At 41.5% G+C, this 21,119-nt stretch overlaps 1 protein-coding gene across 1 annotated transcript in view; it reads left to right on the top strand.

The window, feature by feature from the left end:
* LOC149207821 (mitochondrial pyruvate carrier 4) overlaps positions 1 to 21,119 on the top strand; it is a 125,812-nt gene that overhangs the window by 8,999 nt on the left and 95,694 nt on the right. Inside the window, exons 2-3 of the mRNA XM_089395858.1 lie at positions 10,820 to 10,918; positions 11,085 to 11,137. Of these exons, the coding sequence (XP_089251984.1) occupies positions 10,820 to 10,918; positions 11,085 to 11,137 (152 nt within the window). The remainder of the gene's footprint in view (positions 1 to 10,819; positions 10,919 to 11,084; positions 11,138 to 21,119) is intronic.

The following is a 21,119-nucleotide window of genomic DNA, read 5'->3' as shown; positions in this document are numbered from 1 at the left end:
TGCCAAAAATTGCGGCCTGCCTAGGAGAGGCAGCCACACCCAATCCGCACCTTTGGATGATCAACGCTGGTCAAAGAAATGACTTGCTGCCCTAACGTCCTTCTTTCTGCGTCTTCCTTACCCTAGGAGGTCTTCCTTTCAGCCACACGTGTGAGAGAGAGAGGCTCCTTTTATGCGTAGGAGAGAGAGAGAGGATGAGTGAATGAAGTGTCCAAATGAGGAGGAGGTACCTTATATTTATATGCAAACGTTGAGGATGAATAGATGTGACTGTTGGGCTTCTGAGCCTACATAAGTTTGTTGGCCGACCTTGGCAATTTGTTCATAATCAAAATAAATTCATATCTCCATAAATACTTATCGGAATCGGATGGTATTTAGATCAATCCTACACCTCTTGACGAGAGGAATCTAGGAAAGATATCAGCAACCATAAATAAGGCGACCCACATGGAGTTTGGCTCTAGTTGCCAATTTTAACAAATTAGCATGACCCAACCAAGTCTGTCTGGCTTTTCAGGATATGTATGGTTTGCCCGATCCTGCAAAGACATCAACACTCCCTATCAATGAGGGAGACATTCTGCATCACGCCAAGCTTGTCTCTAATGTATACAACTTTGCTCTAGACAAAGGCTTGGTGAGAATGTCCACAATCTACTCATCTGTGGATATGTATTGAAGCTTCACTGCTCCTTTTTGCACCATGTCTCGGATGAAGTGGTATTTGATCTCAGTATGCTTCGACCTGTCACAGAAAATTGGATTCTTCAAAAGCTTAACAAAACTTTGATTATCACAAAGTATCAAGGTCATCTCAAGCTCCTGATCAAATAGCCATGCAAGTAGCTTTTGAAGCCACACTGCTATCCTGACTTGCGACACCGACTGCGATATACTCTACCTCTGCTGTACTAAGTGCGACAGAAGTCTACTTCTTGCTAAACCAGGATATCATAGTTGATCCCAAGTTGAAGTAGCACCTCGAGGTGCTCTTTTTGTCCTCTGCACTCTTGGCCCAATCTGAATCTATATATCTCTGCAACCTCACTTCACCACTTAAGACATATTTCAAACCATATCCAAATGTACCACGCAAGTACCTCCACACATGCTTTGCCACAACCCAACGTATCTGCCTCGACTCAACCATGTACTGGCTCAGGGTGTTCATTACAAAGCAAATATTCGACTTGGTGTTAACTAGGTACATCAAGGATCCAATCAACTGCTTGTACATCATGGGATCCACCAAATTGAATCTAAAGTAAAATCACTCAGCTTCTTCAGATTGTTCACCATAGATGTAGCCATTGACTTGTAGTCCATCATACCAAATTTTCTCAAGATTTGGACAATGTACTTCCCTTGTCTGAGGATGATCTCATGAGGTCTCTGCCACACCTCTAATCCCAAAAAATAGTGCATTAGACCAAGATTCTTTATCTCAAACTCTTATGCCAACTTCTCTTGCACCCGATAATGAGTCTCTCTACCCTTGTGATGAACAAATCATCAACATACAACACCTTAGGACAAATCATATGATGGAGATGATTATTGCATTGGATTCCTCTTTCTGAGACGTCCAATTTTGATATAAAGATCATCTCATTTTGACAAATAGAAATGGAATTTTGAATTTATTCTTTCTCATGCACAAATTGTCAAGGTCGGCCTCAGTCAAATGTAGGCTCATGAAGCCCAATGGATGTGTCTCCTCACCCTCAACGAAGTGTATAAATATAAGTGACCTCTCTCTCATTTGGACATCATCATCTCATCACATATCTCTCTCTCTCCTCTCTTGATTGGTTCATACAACTTGGAGGCTTCTCTACTTCGCACGTGTGGAAGAGGGCGAATTTTTGGAGGCTGAAAATTTCAGGGATTAGGGCAGCGTTGACCAGTGTTGTCTTGGACTGTTTGACCATGCGTTGACTTCGATTTGGAGGGAAAAATTCTGATTTTTGAAGGCCACGTTGGTTGGCACAATTTTCGAGGTGATTGGGACAATTTGACTGGCTTGAATTCAGTGTTGACTTCAACCTTTGACCGCAGAAATTACAGCAGCATTTCACTGGGTTGACCGAGCTATTTTTGGGTTGACTTTGACTCCCTTGGTGGGCCGAATTCCTCTGTTGGTGATCGAGCTGCTTGGAGGGCATTTTGGGACAGCTTTAACCACTGTTGACTTTCTGGTTAGGGTTGTAGTTGATTGCTATTTTTGACAAGACTGTTTTGGGCATGTAACTCTGATATTTGTACTCTCTCTCTGTGTTAAACTATTGAAGAATAATAAGAAGATTTGATCAAAGGGTTTCCCCACATTGGGGTTTGTCCCTGACATCCACCATATCTTGTGTCCTCTTGTCTTGGCTTGTCTTCTGCACATGTTTTTATGTTCTATCTGCATTTACTGTCAATGTGTTTAAGTTAATGTGATTGCTACTGGATATAATTGGAAATTGTCATTGCGCTGCTAAAGGAACATTGAAGTAAATTGTGCTAAAGCATAGAACATACCATTGTTATCTAAAATTAACACTCTGCCACACCTCTAATCCCAAGAAATAGTGCATCAGACCATGATTATTATCTCAAACTCTATGTCCAACTTCTCTTGCACTTGATAATGAGTCTCTCTACCCCTGTGATGAACAAATCATCAACATACAACACCAAGATTAGAGGATCACCATCAACAATCATGTGGTAAAGGTCAGGATCTGTAACACTCTTGGTGAAGCCTAAACTCATAAGATATCCATCAATCTTGGAATACCATGCCTTGGGTGTCTGCTTGAGTCCTTACAAAGCTTTCTTCAATCTACAAACATGGGACTCCTTACCATGTACCTCGAAGCCCTGAGGTTGCTCTATGTACACTTCCTCCTCAATTACACCATTGAGGAATGCAGTCTTTAAATCCATCTGATGTATTTTCCAACCCATAATAGAAGTAAGAGAAACAATAGTTCTAATAGAAGTGTACCTGGTGACTAGAGCAAATGTCTCCTCATAGTCCACTCCCTCTTTCTGGGAGAACCCTCTTGCCACGAACCTTGCTTTGTAATTCTCGATGCTGTCATTTGCTGCTTGCTTGATCTTATATATCTACTTGGAAGTTACCTTTGACTTCCCCTTTGGTCTTAGAACTATTTCCCACACATCATTCTTCATGATGGATTGATACTCCTCCATCATGGCATCATTGCAAACCTGTTGGTTTGTTGCCTCCTCATAACTAGAAGGCTTAGAATCAATGATGTGGCTCATCAATGCCATACTCGAGTACCTCTATGGTTGTCTTCTCAACTTGAAAGTACCATGGGGAGCTGCATGCCCCTTTGCATCCTGTAAAGTGTCACGAAGCCACATTGGCCTCTTTCTGGTTCTTGTAGCATCTCTTGGTGGGTCCACTGGTTTTGTTGGTTTTACTGACTCCTCCTGATCATCAGAATGATGAAAAACTAGAATAGAAGGACTTGTACGTGCATCCTTCAGAGCCTCCCGTTCCTCACTATTAATCTCCATGTAGGACTTTCTGGGCTTTTTGAATGCTACCTCCTCATAAAAAATAACATCCCGACTAACTTCAATTTGATGCTATCCTAGAATGTAGATCCTGTAGGCCTTCAAAGGTTCGTTGTATCCCACAAAAGTATCCTTCTTCCCAGAAGGTTCTAGCTTCTTCCTCTTCTCCTTTGGCACATGAACATATACTGGATAACCCAAAGATTCTCAAATGATTGACCTCTAGCCTTATTCCCGTGAATGCCTCCTCAAGAGTCTTGTCCTCCAATATCCGATGGGGACTCCAGTTTTGAACATAAACAACGGCGTTGACAACCTTTTCCCATAAGAACATGGGTAGATCTTGATCATGATTCATCTATTGAAAAGTGTAGCGGGAGAAGGTCTTCTCTGGCTCGTGCCTTACCCAGAAAGACCTAGTTTGTCTTTCCTTTGACCATGGACAAGTTCGTGGAGATGGTGAGTTCATGTTTAGTATTGGAGCTTCAGTTAAGTGGAAGCCTTCATCAGTTTGACTATAGGATTGGTTGGCTGATCGAGTTCAGTTAAAACGAGTTGGGCCTTCAGTCTTGATTGGAGGAAGGACGAGTTATAACTCTAGTGATGATTGGACAGAGAACCAGGTCGACTTAGTTAACTTGTTAATCACAACTTAAGTTCTAAATTTGTACTTGCCTAATTTAGCATGGATCGAATCTATAAAAGAGAGTACGAAGGTAGAAGTTAATACAATTGTTTTATGCACAAGGTTGTGAGACAAAGCAGGCCTCACGAGTTAGTGAGAGAGAGACCTCTTTACTTGTGGTGTGCGTGGGCTTGAGGAGTAAGAATGCACCAGTTATTGCGTTGATTTGCACACAAAATTAGGAATTGCATCGTATATAATAGGATACCTAGTGCGCACATACATAGGGACTTGCTGCATTACAAAATAGGAGTTTTTGTGTGCATGGATTTAGGTCCCAGTGCACTAGGAAATAGGGCTGCTAGTGTGCAAGGTTTAGGAGCTGGAATCAAGTGTTTTGCAGGGAGTTTAAGCTAGTACAACAGAGAACAAGGTTGTTCTCAGATTGCCTTGTAAGAGATTTCATTGCTCAAGTTTTATCACTAAAATACTATAGCAAAGAAGAGGGCTTTTCCAGTTGGGTTTCCCAAGAATTTTTTTTGTGTAAATTGTGTGACAGTGTTTTTATATCTGTGTTTATTCCATTGCTTACAAGTGTTAAGAAATTTTGTGTCTTGGTGAAAGAAAGTTAGTTTTAGATCATTCACTTAAAAGTTAAGCAGTTGCAGAATTTTGGTGGAAAATTAACATGGTATCAGAGCAAAGATCAACATAAAGACCAACACACAGAGATCAGTTTGTGAAGAACAAGGATTAGTTTGTGCATTTTGAAGAGCAGTTCCTTGGATAGGAGTATGGTGTTCCTAGGACTAAGGTCAAATTACAGTTTAGAGGGAACCTCGAATTTCTGTGCATGGAAGTAGCGAATCACAATTGTGTTGCAAGATAACCACCCAAATAGTTGGCTCAGTATACTAAGAATGATACCAAGCTAAGGAGGACCATTCTAGAGGGGGTCATAGACCATATTATTCCTCATCTCCATGAGAAGAAGACAACATTTAAGAGGTTTAAAGCCATCTTAGATTTGTAGCGGGGTTCCAACGATGTCAGGAAGCTAGCTCTCAAAGAGAAGCTAAGAAGTATTCAGATGAGGAAAGATAAGCCCATCGTCACATATCTTTCAAAGTTCACTAAGATTCGAGATGAGCTAGGTGGTGTGGGCGAGACAGTGGTAAAAAAGACCTTGTGAGTCTTGTGCTTCTGGGACTCCATAAGTCTTTGTATGGCTTCTAGGATGTAGTGAGTGGTAGAGAAAATTTTCCTAGTTGGGAATGGTTTTGGAGTGATGGCATTCAAGAGGAAATTTGGAGAGGGATGAGAGATGGTAGATCAATGAAGATAGAGGATGAAGAGAAATTTGCCCTGACAGACAAAGGCAACAGAGCCAAGGGCAAGAAGGGCTAAGGAGAGGCCGAGTCCAGTCAAAAGGGTGAGAAGAAGAAGAAGGATCTAAGCAAGATCAAGTGCTTCCATTACCAGGAGTTTGGGCACTATGCCACTAAGTGTCCTAATTGGAAGAAGGAGTCTAGGAAGGATCATGTAGTTGCATTGGGTGAGGTAGATGCATTTTCTGCCTAGTTCAAGAAAGATTTCTCATAGATTACTCGCATGGCAAGCTCAACAAACAACAATGTTTGGTATATTGATTTAGGAGCATCCTTCCACATGATTGGAACAAGAAGTATTTCAGCCACTTGAAGGAGAAGGACATGTAGTTTCAGATCGAGCTAGGAGATGATGGTATGTATGCAGCTAGAGGAGTTGGTACTGTCAGTTTTTAGAGGGAATCAAGTAATCCTCTTCATCTCAGAGATGTCCTCTATGTTCTAGGCCTAAACTAGAATCTTGTTTCGGTAGCTACCCTTGAGGACAAGGGTTATGATGTCATCTTCAACAAAGGTAAGGCTTACCTCCAACACTTAGCTTCTGAATGTACGAAGCAGATAGGTGTAAGGAAGAAGAACCTGTACCTGCTACAAGTTGAGACAGGCATAGCCTTGAGTAGCAAGGAAGGAAGTGCGCAAAGTAGAAAAGTGATGGTTGAGCGAGAGCAGGATAGAGCTCTCAAGATGGAGTCTCAGCCTATATTAGTTTTAGTCTCGACTAGTTCGCAGTTGGGTCGACTAGCAGGATGATGAGCAGCTTAGCCCAGGGCGAGTGGAGGCAGCCACTCAGCTAGTGAATCCCAACATAGGGAGAGTTCAAGCCAAGTGGGTAGATGAGTTGTTTAAGGGAGATCGAGAGAAAGTTGGATCTTCCATTATCACCTTCAGCCAAAAGAAGTAGCCACCGAGATAGAATTGCAGAGCATGGTTGGAAAGAACAAGTCTTCATATCAGATTCCGCAACAAGAACCAGGGAAGTCTTCTAGTTCAGAGGGAGCAATTGTAGCAACAAAGATTTTGGTAGTGTTGAAGACAAATCCGGGTGGACAAGGTTCTTCTAGAAGTATCTTCCTTGCTAAGAGGGAGTATTGAAAAGTGTAGCGAGAGAAGGTCTTCTCTAGCTTGTGCCTTAGCCAAAAACATTGAGTTTGTCTTTCCTTTAACCATGGACGAGTTCGTGGAGATGGTGAGTTCATGTGTAGTGTTGGAGCTTCAGTTAAGTAGAAGTCTTCATCAGTTTGACTACAAGATTCTTTGACAGATTGAGTGCAAATTAGAACGAGTTGGGTCTTCAGTCTTTATTGAAGGAAGGACAAGTCATAATTCCAATGATGATTGGAGAGAGAACCAATTTGACTCAGTTAACTTGTCAATCACAACTCAAGTTCTAAATTTGTACTTGCCTAATTTAGCATGGATCGGATCTATAAAAGAGAGGATGAAGGAGAGGATGAATGCACAAGTTAATACAATTGTTTTGTGCACAAGGTTGTGAGACAAAGCAAGCCTCATGAGTTAGTGAGAGAGAGACCTATTTGCTTGTGGTGCGCACCGATTAAGGAGCTGCATCCTATATAATAGGAGACTTGGTGCGCACATAAATAGGGACTTGTTGCACTACAAAATAGGAGTTTTTGTGTGCACAAATTTAGGCCGTAGTGCGCTAGGAAATAGGGCTGTTGGTGTGCAAAGTTTAGGGCTGGAATCAAGTGTTTTGCGAGGAGTTTAAGCTAGTACAACAGAGAACAAGGTCATTCTCAGATTGCCTTGTAAGAGATTTTATTGCTCAAGTTTTATCAATAAAACACTATAGCAATGAAGAGGGCTTTTCCAAGAAAAATTATTGTGTAAATTGTGTAACTGTGTTTTTATCTTTGTGTTTATTTCACTGCTTATAAGTGTTAAGAAATTTTATGTCTTGGTGAAAGAAAGTTAGTTTCAGATCGTTCATCTAAGCAATTGCAAAATTTTTGTGGAAAATTAACATCATTGCCTTCACTGCTTCCACAAAAGTCTCGTTCTTCCTTTCTGCAACTCCATTTTGCTGAGGATTGTAAGGAACTATCCACTCCCTCTTGATCCCTGCCTCCTTGCAGAAATCACTGAAGTCCCTGGAAGTATACTCCCCTCCATTATCTGACCTCAAAACTTTTATCTTCCTTCTTGTCAAGTTCTCCACCTGAGCCTGGAACTCCTGGAACTTGCTGAAAACCTCATCCTTGGTCTTCATGAAGTGGATCCAAGTTTTCCAAGAGAAATCATCAATGAATGTCACATAGTATAAGTAGCCACCCAAGAAGGATGTAGTCATAGGTCCGCATACATTTGAATGTACTAGATCCAAGATCCCCTTGGATCTACTATCACGACTCAGAAACAATCCCTTGGCATTCTTGCCAAGTGCACAACCCCTGCAAATGCCATCATGTTCTACCTAGAGCTCTGGAAGACCTGTAACCATCTGCCTCAATGCAGGTAAAGCCCTGTAATGCAGATGAGCAAATCTTTGATGCCATAACTCACATAAACTCATACTGTCATGTACCAATGCTTGGGCTGGTCATCCTATCAATTTGTATAGACCTCCCTCTCGAACACCAATTACTTCTACTGAGTCCATGCTTGAACCCTTAGGCCATATAAGAACTTGACCATCCATAAATGCAACTTGATAACCTCTATTTTCCAGTGCTAAGATAGAGAACAAATTCTTCTTCAATCCTAGTACATACAAAACATCTCTCATGTGTAGTGAATCTTTGGACTCTAGTTGAAACAAGGTTGATTCAACTCCTTTCACTGCATACTTGGCATTGTCTCCAAGTTCCACCTGTAATGTTGAATCCCTTTCTGTGAAATTTGTGAGAGCATATCGAAAACCAGTCATGTGCCTAGAAGCACCACTTTCCACCAACCAAATATTACTGCTATTGGTAATAGTGAGCTAGAAAGAGCAGAAACAAAGACTTTCTCCTCAGTTCCCTCTGGTTATGGAATATCTTCCTTCAGAAGACCGGTAACACTCTTCAAATTGTCTTCCATTCTGAGACTTGACATCATTTGGCAAGAGATCAAATGATCTAGTCAAATTGTTGAACACTTGTCTCTTAGGTTGACTTCAATGGCTGCTCTTTCAACAAAGCTCTGATACCATGTTCATTTTTCTACAAGAGCATAGTAGAATACTATTTTTTGCCAGATAATTACTACCTAATGATTCTTATACCATTGATATCATCGAGCAATTACACTTTAGAAAATATCAACAGTAAATACAACGGAAACAATAAAGATCATAGAAAGACAACCATGCACAATAGAGACAATATTTTTTACCCTGGGAAACCCAATCTTGGGAGAAAACCCACAACTTTTCTTAGGAGAAATTATTATTCAACAAGGTTTACAAATCAACAATTTGTCTAGAAATCTGTGCAAAGTACAAATCAAATACCTGTCAAAACTTGGTCAAAGTAGTAGCAAGTCAACGCTGGTCAACCCAACCAAATTTTTCAGAAATCAATGTTGGTCAAATAATTAGCTTGCGGTCAAACTTTGGCCCTGCAGCTCTTGCGGTCAATTGTAATCAAATCCCTATACATGTGCGATCCTCTTGCAGCTTGGTCCACTCTGGTCAAACTCAGCCCAAAACAATTCAATCAACTCAGATCGAACTCAGTCAAACAAAGAGAGAAATAACTCGGTCAATCTGTCAACTCGTCCTCCTTTTCTTCGCATGTGCAGCTATCCAAGAGATCTGAGAAAGATGAAGAAGAAACTTTATTGCTTGGTGGAGAAAATGAGATGTCACATCATCTATATATATTAGTCGAATGGGGGTAAATTAACCCAAGGGACACACCCTTTCTTGAGCTAGGCTTACTTGTCTTCTTGGGCCAACTTGGTGGCCCAAAAATAATTTTAATTTTAATTTTCTTAGGTCGACTTGGAGACCTCTTTGGCATGTGGGAATACCTCCTGATGCTACACAAAAATCAACAACAGGTTCAGGTCCTAACAGTATGGAAAAGTTGGGGTAGGCTTCTTTGGAAACCGCATGGGACTTAGGTGAAAACATGATAAATATTAAAGAAAGGGAGCAATCAAGAAGTTAGACCACCATAGCAATGTGCATGGATGAAGTGCTCCACTAAAATGAACGTACCATGATGAATACGTTATCCAATAATGAAAACACTGCATATCATCTAACCAAGGGGCACCAATGATAAGCCACTGAAACAATCTCCTCATGGTGATGAGCACTAATAGGAAAGTATCTCCTCATGGGCAGCAACAATAGGCAAATAAGTGTGCAAAAGAGCAACTCTCATCTAGACACCTCAGTGCCCACCTCTGTGGTTGACAATGTCACATGGGAAGTGTCGAGGAACATGCGTGCACCATTAATAATGTCCCCGTGTAAATCAAATCCTACATCAACCTGTAAACCTCTGATATGTGTGATGACAATCACAATTAACTTATTAAGTGCCTGCTGTGATGAAAATCACAAGTATACTGCCTCTACCAATGAGGGGTGACACATTGAATATATAGCTAATTGCTTCACCTTGCAACCTATATAGAGAGCTCACTCTCTACCGCCTTGGGCAACTGATCCAGGCTTACTCAAGCTGACAAAGGTGTTGGCTTTCTTTGTGTAAGATTAATCTTTTCCAAGCCAAATTACTGTCTGTATATCAAAAGCATGTTCCAGATTTGTTCATTGTTTGACCTCACATATGTATATCTATTATAAGCTTAATTACATGGTAATTTATTTTGTATAACTTTGAATGATTTAAACTTGTCAATTGTTAGTTGTCCTATACAGGATTTTCATCACGTTGACAGCTACTCCTCCCTTGAACTTGGATGTTTCCTGTTAAATATTACCCTGGGTTGCATCTCATGAAAAGAAATTATAATTAGCTTAGTTATCAATTGCTATATGGGATCCATACTCCATGTTATAGCTTTTTTGAATGTCATCATATTTTGAGCAATTAGCTGTTTCTTGTCTCACAAACCTTATAATCGGGTCTTTAAGCTCAGAATGGAAACATTTTATGGTGCTAGAAAGTTGAGAATTGTAGTGGCAGGCTACCTACACAAACCTAATAGATGTAGCAATATTTGGGTTGTTGACAAGATGTTTTCTGTAAAATTTTAATATTTAATTGTTGTAAATTTGAAAGACTTCCAGATCTTAAAGGATTTGGAGCTCGTGTATCTATTTATAACATTGTTGCTGCTTTGTAAGCAGTTCACTTCTGGGCGCCCACTTTTAAATGGGGAATTACTTTGGCTAATGTTGCTGATTTTTCAAAACCACCAGAGAAGCTTTCTTATCCACAGCAAATAGGTAGGTTTTACTAACAGCTTTATGTTTGGACATTTTCCAGATCAGTTCGTTATTGGAATGCAAGGTAGACCGGACTTTAATATGCATCATAAAAGTGTTATACTCTTTTGAATTACATTATATTTTAATGCATTTCTCATGTCTTATATTTGTTGCCATTGAACAGCTGTGACATGCACTGGGATTATCTGGTCTCGCTATAGTCTGGTTGTCAAACCGGTATTTCTCCTTCAAGAGTTTTGTCCTTTAACTGTCATATGCAATGCAAATCATTAAATTTTTATTCATAATTAGACTGGGAGTGGGATTATGTGTTTTCAAATCTACACATGCACCCACCCACACGTACATGCCAACACATACATACATAATTTGTTCGAGTCTTCATGTTTGTTTTACACACAATGATGAAAAATGTCACTTGTATTTTCTACAAAAGAATGAATAGATCCTATTGTAAACAGATAACTGAGTCATTTTTACATGTCTGGGCCTGGTCATCAAAGAGAGAGCTCCCAAGTGGAAATGATGCCACATGATTTGATGCACTTTTTGGTGTAAATAACTTTTGAGTTCTCCTTAATATTGATGCTTATCGGTATGATGATATGTGAAACATATTATGGATTTTCTGTGCAAGAACTAATCAAGTATAGTTAGGGGAGGTTTATGGCATGTATGCATCAGAAGAAGTGTAACTTCTAGCTTTTGTAGTGGCAATGTTTTGAAGAAGAGTTGCAGTTTATAATTTAACAGGTTTTCATAAAGAAACTTAACAATTATCTCTAGAGATTTTGAGGTTCTGAAGAGATGACGTTATATATATATATATATGTTCTGTACATTGTATGATAACAAAACAATTCATGGGGCAATGACTGTATTGTTGCCCTATTTTAAACCAAATCTTAATTTTGAACGAGGGTTGAGCTCTGCTATGTTGTATGGTCTGTTATTTTCTGTCCTTCATCTTAACTTCTGCCATTTCACCTTGGTTGTTGGTCCAACTGGCCACTGACATGCTGCTGCCTGAATCATAAGGGTTTTGGGAACCTATAATGTTTGATAATGCTTGAAAATGCTCTTCTTGTTTCAGAGAATGCCATGAGCTCCGATGGTTGGAGCAATGATACCATTGAATGATCCATTGAAGTTTGTGTCAAAAGTTTATCATAAGGTAACTATGACCCTGAGCCTAAAATTACAATTGATATTCCTCTTAATGAATATGACTTTGTGTGTAACTCTTTTAGTGAGGAATCCCTGTCACTGGTCAGGCTACTTTTGTAGGGCTTGTCCTTCCTGAAACTGTAATTCTTTGCTGGGTTAGAGAGGTTTGGTAGGCATGTGTTGTGTCTGCAAAACTATAGTCTAACCAAAGGCTTCTTTCTGACGAAGGCCCATGTCTTGGAGATTCCCAGGTGAGGGCCAGGGATCTGGCAGAATACCCTTGTTGTGTCTTCTCCTTGTTCTGAGGTATTCTCAGCTGATTATGCCTGTAGTGTCCTCTTCAAGTTAATTTCCCAAGGATGGACATAGTAGCCTATCTAACCCCGTAGGCTTTAGTCACTTCAAAGGGGAGAATATTATTTATTATTTAATGTTACTTAGGTAACATTAGATAATAAAAATAAATTGGGAAAAATGGAGGGAATCTTGCAAGTCACTCAAATTTGAATTTAGAAGGGAAAAGCCCCAAGGAGAAACTATATAAAGAAGGGAGGGGAGTCATTATGATCATTGTGGATTATCTTTCTTCCTAATCGTGGGGCTGAGGCTCTTGGACTAGACAGGGTTTTAAGAGCCTTGGCTTCTGATTGGTTTCGGTGGTGAAAGATTTCACCCTATCCAATCTCTGCTTTCATCTTTCTTTGCTGAGGTGCCCATGTTTAGGGTCTTAAGGGTACTGGCAGGTTGGGTTCTATTTTCTTTGTGGTAGTGAATTGGCATAAGGCCAAATCAGGGGCATAAGGGTGCTGTGGATGCTGACGCAGTGAGGATTGGATTCTATAAAGGGCAGCGGATTGGATTGTTTGAGGCAGCGAGTGGCTGGATTCTTGTAGCAGCAAATTGTCATAAGGCCAGGTTCATGGTATAAGGCACTGGTTGGTTGGAGACTGAGGCAGTGAGAGCCTAAAGGAGCTAGTTCAGGGTGCTGGCTGAGGGGCTGGTCTATACAGGGTGCCGAGTGCTGAATATTGTAGCAGCGCAAAGGTCGACTGGCTGGATTTTGTGATAACAGGTTGACATAAGGCCAAGACATGGCTATTAAGGTGTCACTTGTTGAAATAGGGTGGTCCCAAGCTTAAACAACACATGGAGCGATGCCCGACTCACTGGGCCAAAACCTTGATGACCTACAAATTGATACCAGATGTTCCATTCTGTAGCAGTGAGCTTAGGGTTATAAGCACTAAGCAGTTCCATTAGCACATCTAAGCATTAAAGTGACATTAGTAAATCTAAGGTTAGGACATAGTTTGTACGCGTCAGAAGACTAATTTTGTGTTGATATTCCTATTGGGAAATTGTGGATCTTTGTACTGCATATGAAGAATAGTAAGTCTGCTAATTGCTCGTCAAATTAGCTCTAACTGTACAGTGGTTCCTTGTGGAATCAACTGTTGCTTGAGTTCTTTATTATATTACTTAAAAGGCCATCACTGTTATAGAGTTTGATGAAATGCTGCAACACAGTATAAAATATAAATTTGTCGTGTGTTTGCTGAAACCCTAACTTAGAATTTCATTACAAGGGTATTCTCTCTAAGAGGGATATTGCAGTGGTATCAGAGCTGTGCATCCTGCTAGCCTGTGAGTATATGATTTTTGGATGCTTCCAGAGGATAGGGGAAACAATATAGTTAGGAAAAAGAAGGGTAGTGACAATTATATAGATTCAGTCATGGTGGACAGGCAACAACCATATTCCTGTTCCTTTTAACATCCCTGCAAAAACTAACACGGAGGCATCCAGTAGGAGGATCCATAGACCTCTACTACAATAGTTTCTAGATGGTTAGGAAACAGTAAACGAAGGGCCACTTGAACAGAACGAAGATTTTTTAGAATATTTTAGGGAGTATCCGTCACTAGGAGAGGATGTTCGAGCAGTTATGACATTTATGGAGTTCAGTAACATTTTGTACGGAAATAGGCCTAAGGATCATAATAGGGGTACACAACGTAACTTTGATCTACTGTGCAAGGTTGGGAAACTGTCCATCCCATCCTTCGATGGGTCATCCAAATACTCTGCAAGGTCTTGGGTACAAAAGTTAGACACTTACTTCCAACTTAACCCAATGTTGGAAGTAGAGGCCATCAAATTCGCCACCTTGCATTTGGAAGGAGAAACTCACGAATGGTGGTACCACAACTTGATCTGTTAGCTTTCTAATACCCAACTGCTAATTTAATAAAAAATCTGAGATGAGGAAACTTAAAATTGAACTCGAAACTCTTTTACTAAATATGTCGAGTATTCTAACAAATAATAGCAGCAAAAAATAAAATCATGAAGACACAAGCACACAATAAACAATACACTAGAATTTACCCAGGAAACCCCAATTGGGGAAAACCTGCCAACTTGTGTGTTTTATTATTATTTTGCTCAGCAAAAATCTCAGAAAATTGATTACAAACACTAGGAAAAATTCCCCTTCAATTCGTTGTCCCTCAACACACTGTTTTGCATCTTTCTAACCAACTTGGCCTTTGCATACGCAGTTGTATGGACTCATACAAGCCATTTGGCCCTTGCGCCGGATGACTCGGCCTTGGTAAGTGAGCATGCTGCTGAAGAAATCACTGAGGCTATTTAGCCTTTGTCTCTTTGCCCTAGCACATTGAATTGGAATCTCTTCTTGCTGAGCTAAAACACACAAGTCTCTAGTGCGTAATGATAATAGCCAAGTCTGCGCCCTTCCCTTTTTATAAAATCGAATTGGCCCATCAACTCAAGTCGAACTGGCCTATTAACTCAAATTGAACTGGCTCATTAACGCAAATCGAACTGCTGAGCTTGATTTACTTTTTGACTATAGGAAAATTTGAATTTTCCTAAGTCAAAATGAAGAGAAAGTATAACCGCGCCTTAGCTTCACTTGTGGTTCCCTTTGCCAAATTTAGCGCACTTCTAAATATAACAAAACCCTTCCATCTCTAACTTCAATTAACACTCCCTCTTAGAGCGAAAGGTATTATGTACTACACCCAATTTATCTCTAAAGTAGATGAATCGACCGCTAATGCCTTGGTCAAGATATCTGCTGCCTACGCCTCTGTAGCTATGTACTGAAGTTTGACTTTAACCCTCTGAACAAAATCTCTGATATGGTGGTACCTGATCTCGATGTACTTGGAGTGGTCATGAAACATTGGATTTTCAGAGAGCTTGATATAACTCTTATTATCATAGTTTATGACTCTGGGCTCTAACCTCTGATTGAATAACCTGACAAACAACCTTCTCACCCAAATAGCCTCGCAAGCTGCCAAGTTGGCAACCATATACTCAACCTTAGTTGAGCTCAATGGCACTGATCTCTGTTTCCCGCTGAACCAGGAAACAACTATTGACCCAATATTGAAAGCATAACCTAAAGTGCTCTTCTTGTCTGCTGAACCCCCTGCTCAATCTGTATCTGTAAAATCCCTAAAGGCTCACTCCATCAACCTACCTGTACAACAACCCATAATATGCGGTGCCCCTGAGATACCTCTACACATGCTTAGCAGCAACCCAATGCACTCTAGTCGACTCAACCATAAACTGGTTCAACTGGTTGATTGCAAAGCAAATGTCTGGTCGTGTGTTCACCAGATACATCAACGACCCTATGAGCTACTTATAAAGAATGGGATCCACTTGCTCACCTTCCTCCAGTTTGTCACTAGAGGTGTGGTCATGGGCCTGCAATCTTGCATGTGGAATCTCTTGAGAATCTGTCCCAAGAATATCTCCCCATCCCCCTACCAAACCTCTAATCCAAGGAAATAGTGCATAAGCCCTATATCCTTCATCTCAAACTTTTCTATAAGATCTCTCTTGCAGTCACGAACGAGCTCCTCATCCCTTGTCAATATCAAATCATCAACATATAACAAAAGAATGAGAGGTTGGCCCTCAACCACAATATAGTATAGGTTGGGGTCAGCTTCACTCTTGGTGAAGCCCAAACAGTATTTGTGCATACCATGCCCTTGGTGCCTGCTTGAGCCCATAAAGAGCTCTCTTCAACCTGCAAACATGCGTGTCTCTGCTAAAAGTCTCAAATCCCTCAGGCTGCTCAATATATATCTCTTCCTCAACAACTCCGTTAAGGAAGGCGATCTTCACGTCCATTTGGTGGATCTTCCACCCCATTTGTGCTGCGATCACCATAATAGTCCTAGTGGATGAATATCGGGCCATTGGTTCGAATGTCTCGTCATAGTATATCCCTTCAACCTGAGAGAACCCTTTGGCCACAAATCTAGACTTACATTTTTCCACACTCCCATCAACTGCATACTTAATCTTGTACACCCAACATGAACCAATCACTTACTTGCCAACTGGACTTGGCAAAATCTCCCAGACGTCATTTTGCATGATAGAGGAATATTCCTCCACCATGGCATCTTGCCATACCTACTGAGAGGCTGCCTCCTTAGAATAAGAAGGCTCTAAGTCTATCACCATGGCATCTTGCCATACCTACTGAGAGGCTACCTCGTTATAATAAGAAGGCTCTAAGGCTATCACCATGGCATCTTGCCATACCTACTGAGAGGCTGCTTCCTTATAATAAGAAAGCTCTAAGTCTATCACTTTAGTCATAAGTGCCATGTACCCCGTATATCTCTATGGCCGTTAACTTTGTTTGAATGTGGAGTTGGGGCCTCCAACTCTCTCCTAAGCCTTCCTAATCAATTGATTTTCCCACCTGGCCCGTCCTCTCCCTGCATTGGGAGTCACTGGCTAAGTGTGTCCCTCTAACTCTTCTTTTTGCTCCTATTCTTGCGCTTTCTCCTCAATGACGTATTGGTAGGCCTGCTCAATAACTCGTTGTGATGAAGCTTGAGAAACTGGCTGAGCCTCCTGCTTGGGAGCCTACTGTTCCTCCTCCTGTGCTGCACCCTGCTCATGCTCCAAGGACTTCCTGAGAGCCCTTTCTTCCTAGAAATTCACATCACGTCTGAACACTATCTTCCTAAGTGTTGGAATATACACCATGTATGCTTTAGTTGTCTTGTTGTAGCTCACGAAAATGCCCTTTTCTGCTATGGGCTGATGTAGACCCCTTTGGTGGCCTACTAGATATGACCAGGATTCTTCCTTCTATTACGCAGATGGCTTTTTCTTTCCTCCAAGCGGATTCCTTCCCTCTGGTAAAACCACAGAAAAACAAATCCGACGACTCCTTTTTTGACTTTGGCCCAATTCTCAATCAAAGGCGGTCCTCATCTCTCTCTCTCTCCTTTTATTTCCAAATAAATTCACAACCTTAAGCCAAATGTATAAACATGCACGCTACGGGGTCCCACCTGAACAGGTTGGGGTTCGAGTCCAACTTGAGGTCGGAGATTAGGACTTGACTCTTCCTTGCTTGACCCGGCCAATTGCGCTTCAACTCTAACTATTCGACCGAGGTCGGCCCTCGACTAATCCAATTTCAATCCTAGATTAGTGAGGCCTACATTGGGTTGAAACTGGAATCACCAGTTGGAGATTAGCTTCCTCGCCTTCCCTCTTGGCCCGAAGGTTGACTTCGACTAGGGCCCACAGGTTCCCTCACTTGAGCCTTTGATGACTTCCTATTCTTCGTTTACCATTGCGAGCTTTGTGCTGGCTTCTTTTCTACGAACATTTCTAATCTATTACCTATGCCAAAATGCCCCTTCTGCCTTGACGACATCCAACCTATCTTGGCCTTGATATTTCTCCTATTTGCCGAGAGCATGAACTCAGGCCATGCCACCCGCTTTTTCTAATAATCAACCCATAAGATATCGATAGTCTCGGTACTGCTAGTGAACTGTCCCTTACGATCATATATCTACTATGTCAATGTGCTCGAGAGGCTCGAGCCGCCCTGCTGGAAACATGGCTTATATGGATGCGAAAATATATAAAGCACATGACTAATGCAGTCAACGACCCGATTGTATTACCTTGCCCAAGTGGAAGTCACGGTGATTCTTTATATTCAATAAAGTATCTCAACTTTTGTTTGACAAAGATTTCTTGCCAGGGAAGTTTATCCGACGGGATCATCCTCGGCCTTTGTAAAATATATCTAATTCAATTCTATGCGAGGAATTCCCACGATTCATGATGGATGAGGAATTTTACCACCCTCATAGACTCACTTTGCTGAAATTTAACTTGGTGCAGAGCTCCGCAATTTGAGGAAATAAAACACATGGATTACCTTAACCAAGAATTGGACAACAATAAAACATAAGGTAAACTATTCAAGGCACAACAAAACTAGTTCATTCAACTACCTACAACCTAACCCATGTCAGTCCTAGATTCCTTTAGAATCAGGACACGTATACATATTAAATTTCACTAATTATGATTTATACAAATTTACAAAAAAACTGTTTCCCCTTAAGAAATTTCAGGATCCCTTGGGATTTGGAACAAAATGTGTTGCCTAGGGATGATGCTCCTGCATCATGGGCTCTAGCTTTTTCCAGTTATTAGAAGACACACGATAGTAAACAACGCTGCCAAAGATCGGAAGTGAGACACGTCAGGCTTCTTGCCCGTGAAAGCCTCCTCTGGTGTGACTTTGCCTAGCACCCTATATGGACTCTTGTTATGCAAAAGGGCTGCTGTGCTACATGTCTTTGCCCAAAGAAACATAGGTAGCCCTTGGTCATGCAACATAGCCCTGGCCGCTCCAACAATGATCTAGTTCTTGCGCTCAACCACCCCTTTCTGTTGAGGTTTATGAGGTTTATGAGCTCTCTCCTAATGCCCTCCTTGACACACAAGTCTCTGAAGGAGTTGGAGATGTATTCCCCACCATTATCTGACCTCAGCGCCTTGATCCTCCTACTAGTCTAGTTCACCACCAAGGCTTTTAATTCTGCGAACTTCGAGAAGACCTACTTTTTCTTCTTCATGAAGAAGGTCCATGTCTTTCTCAAGTGGTCATAAATGAAGGTGACATAGTATCTGTATCCCATCAAGGGCAGAGAAGAAAATGGTCGGCATACATATGAATGTACCAGCTCCAAGATGCTCTTGCCCTTGTTGTATTTGTTGGAAAAGGATGTCTTGGAATACTTCCCAAGTGTGCAACCTGTTACCCACAATTTTGTGGGTAATATCCCCTGGAGAATTTTTTTTCTCCAAGATGGTCCTCAGCCAACAACCATCTGCCCCTTGCAACCACCTGCTAGCTCGTTGTGCCACTTCTTTGCCACCTGAGCCAGCCATGTGGTCCCTCGCCCATCTGCCATGATCATATGTTTGAAGGTGGGCCTCTCGAAACTAAAGGTATGCCTTGTCCTTTGGTAATTGAGTATTGTAGTTTGCTTATCATGGACACTTCTGGGCATGGATTAATGGGGGGATTCGACAGAAAGAATGGGCTAGGTCTGTGCTCTTGTCCCCTAGTCTCCTTTTGGATGATTAACCTTGGATTCTAGTCCCATGGGATCTCTTTTACTGACAATTTGGCTATAGGGATGGTATTTCACCGGAAACCTTTGATTTTGGATGGGTCGTCTCGCTCCCTCATCCACATATATTACCCACTTTCCACTCATTACTTCCCCATTCATCATTTCTCCCACTTGGGTCTACATTCCTCCACTGGTCCACATAGGGCTAGCTCTCCCCTTCCCCTTGCCCACACCTTGGATCAGGCCTAGAATGATGCTCTGGAGGTTGATGCAACTAAAAGGAAAAGTAAAAGCATTTTGGCGACATTTAACAGGAGAATGTACCACAAAATGCAAAAGATGCTTGGGACAAACACATTTAGCACGTGGGCAAAAGCCAATGCATGAGCTCTACCCCATCATCATGGCCATCACCCTAGTTCCTACAGGTTCTATGAGCCTTCTTCATCAAATAAGAACCCATGATTGTTCCAACCCCTGATGGGCAATGAACGACCCTACTTTAAAAGGGGGTATCCACTGCTACATCATACATCATGCTCTTACCCCTTGAGCCCCGAGCATTTAATCAAAGAAAAATCATAAACAGGCAAAAGGCATATAAAGAAGGGTGGAAAAATCAAGGCTGGGGCACCTCATGTACCACGCTTGCTCCCTCCTATACAATATAAACCAAAGTGTGGGCTTCCCTTTTATTAGCTACCCATGCACCCCAACATGTGGCCCAGGGCTGCCCCTTCTCATCCCCTACATCATTCACCTATCTGTCACATGCCACCAACTTTGAAGGATGTACCTTGAAGGATGTACTTTAGAAGTAGAAACCACCTAATAGGGTACTTGGTTAACCCCATTTGGAGTTTAGGAGACATTGGCACATCCCGAAGCCCATTATGGAAGGGCAGGCCATTATGAAGTCCCCACATGTGGTCCATGACTGGTAAGCTTATTTACTCGATTTGTCTAATGACTTGTGTACTGGCAGGCTAGGGGACACATTGGATCTTATGCAGGATTGCAGATGGTTTCCATCTTGGATTTGGTCTCCTTATAGGGATCCTAATCCTCCAGAGGGCTACATTGACACATGTAGGGTGTGCGTTAAGAGCCATGGGCCTCCACAACAACAGATTGCACTCCATGGATTCCCATAGCCATTCAGAGATTGCTCATGGTTCACTTATTGGACGAGGAGGATGCACCTGATCCATCATGCTCAACTGACCCCAAACTTGTACCATTCTCTTGGCGGATGATCCCGGACTTGCATGATGATGTGGCATCACCTACACCATCATACTAGCCCTTGCAGGCGATCTACAAACATCTTCAATTTATTTGGAGACCCATGAGGACACTTGTGTGCCTCCACATGTCATTTGGAGCACCACATGTTATTACAAGGGGCCAATCCCTTGTCCACTGCTTTTGAGGGTCCTATTCTTTATTGTGGCACCTAGGAACCTCATTGGGCTTCTTAGAGGGCCCTATGACATGCATAGATTATTATTTGACCTCTTGAGAGGCTTACTTTTTCATTTATGAGCTAGTTTGGTGGGCTTGTCACCAA

This window comes from Pinus tabuliformis, chromosome 1_2 (assembly GCF_031772625.1).
Source record: "Pinus tabuliformis cultivar Carrire ecotype Pingquan chromosome 1_2, CPIR1, whole genome shotgun sequence".
Taxonomy (NCBI): Eukaryota; Viridiplantae; Streptophyta; class Pinopsida; order Pinales; family Pinaceae; genus Pinus; species Pinus tabuliformis.
Note: the sequence above shows the minus strand (reverse complement) of the source record. Positions and strands in the feature narration are given on the sequence as shown.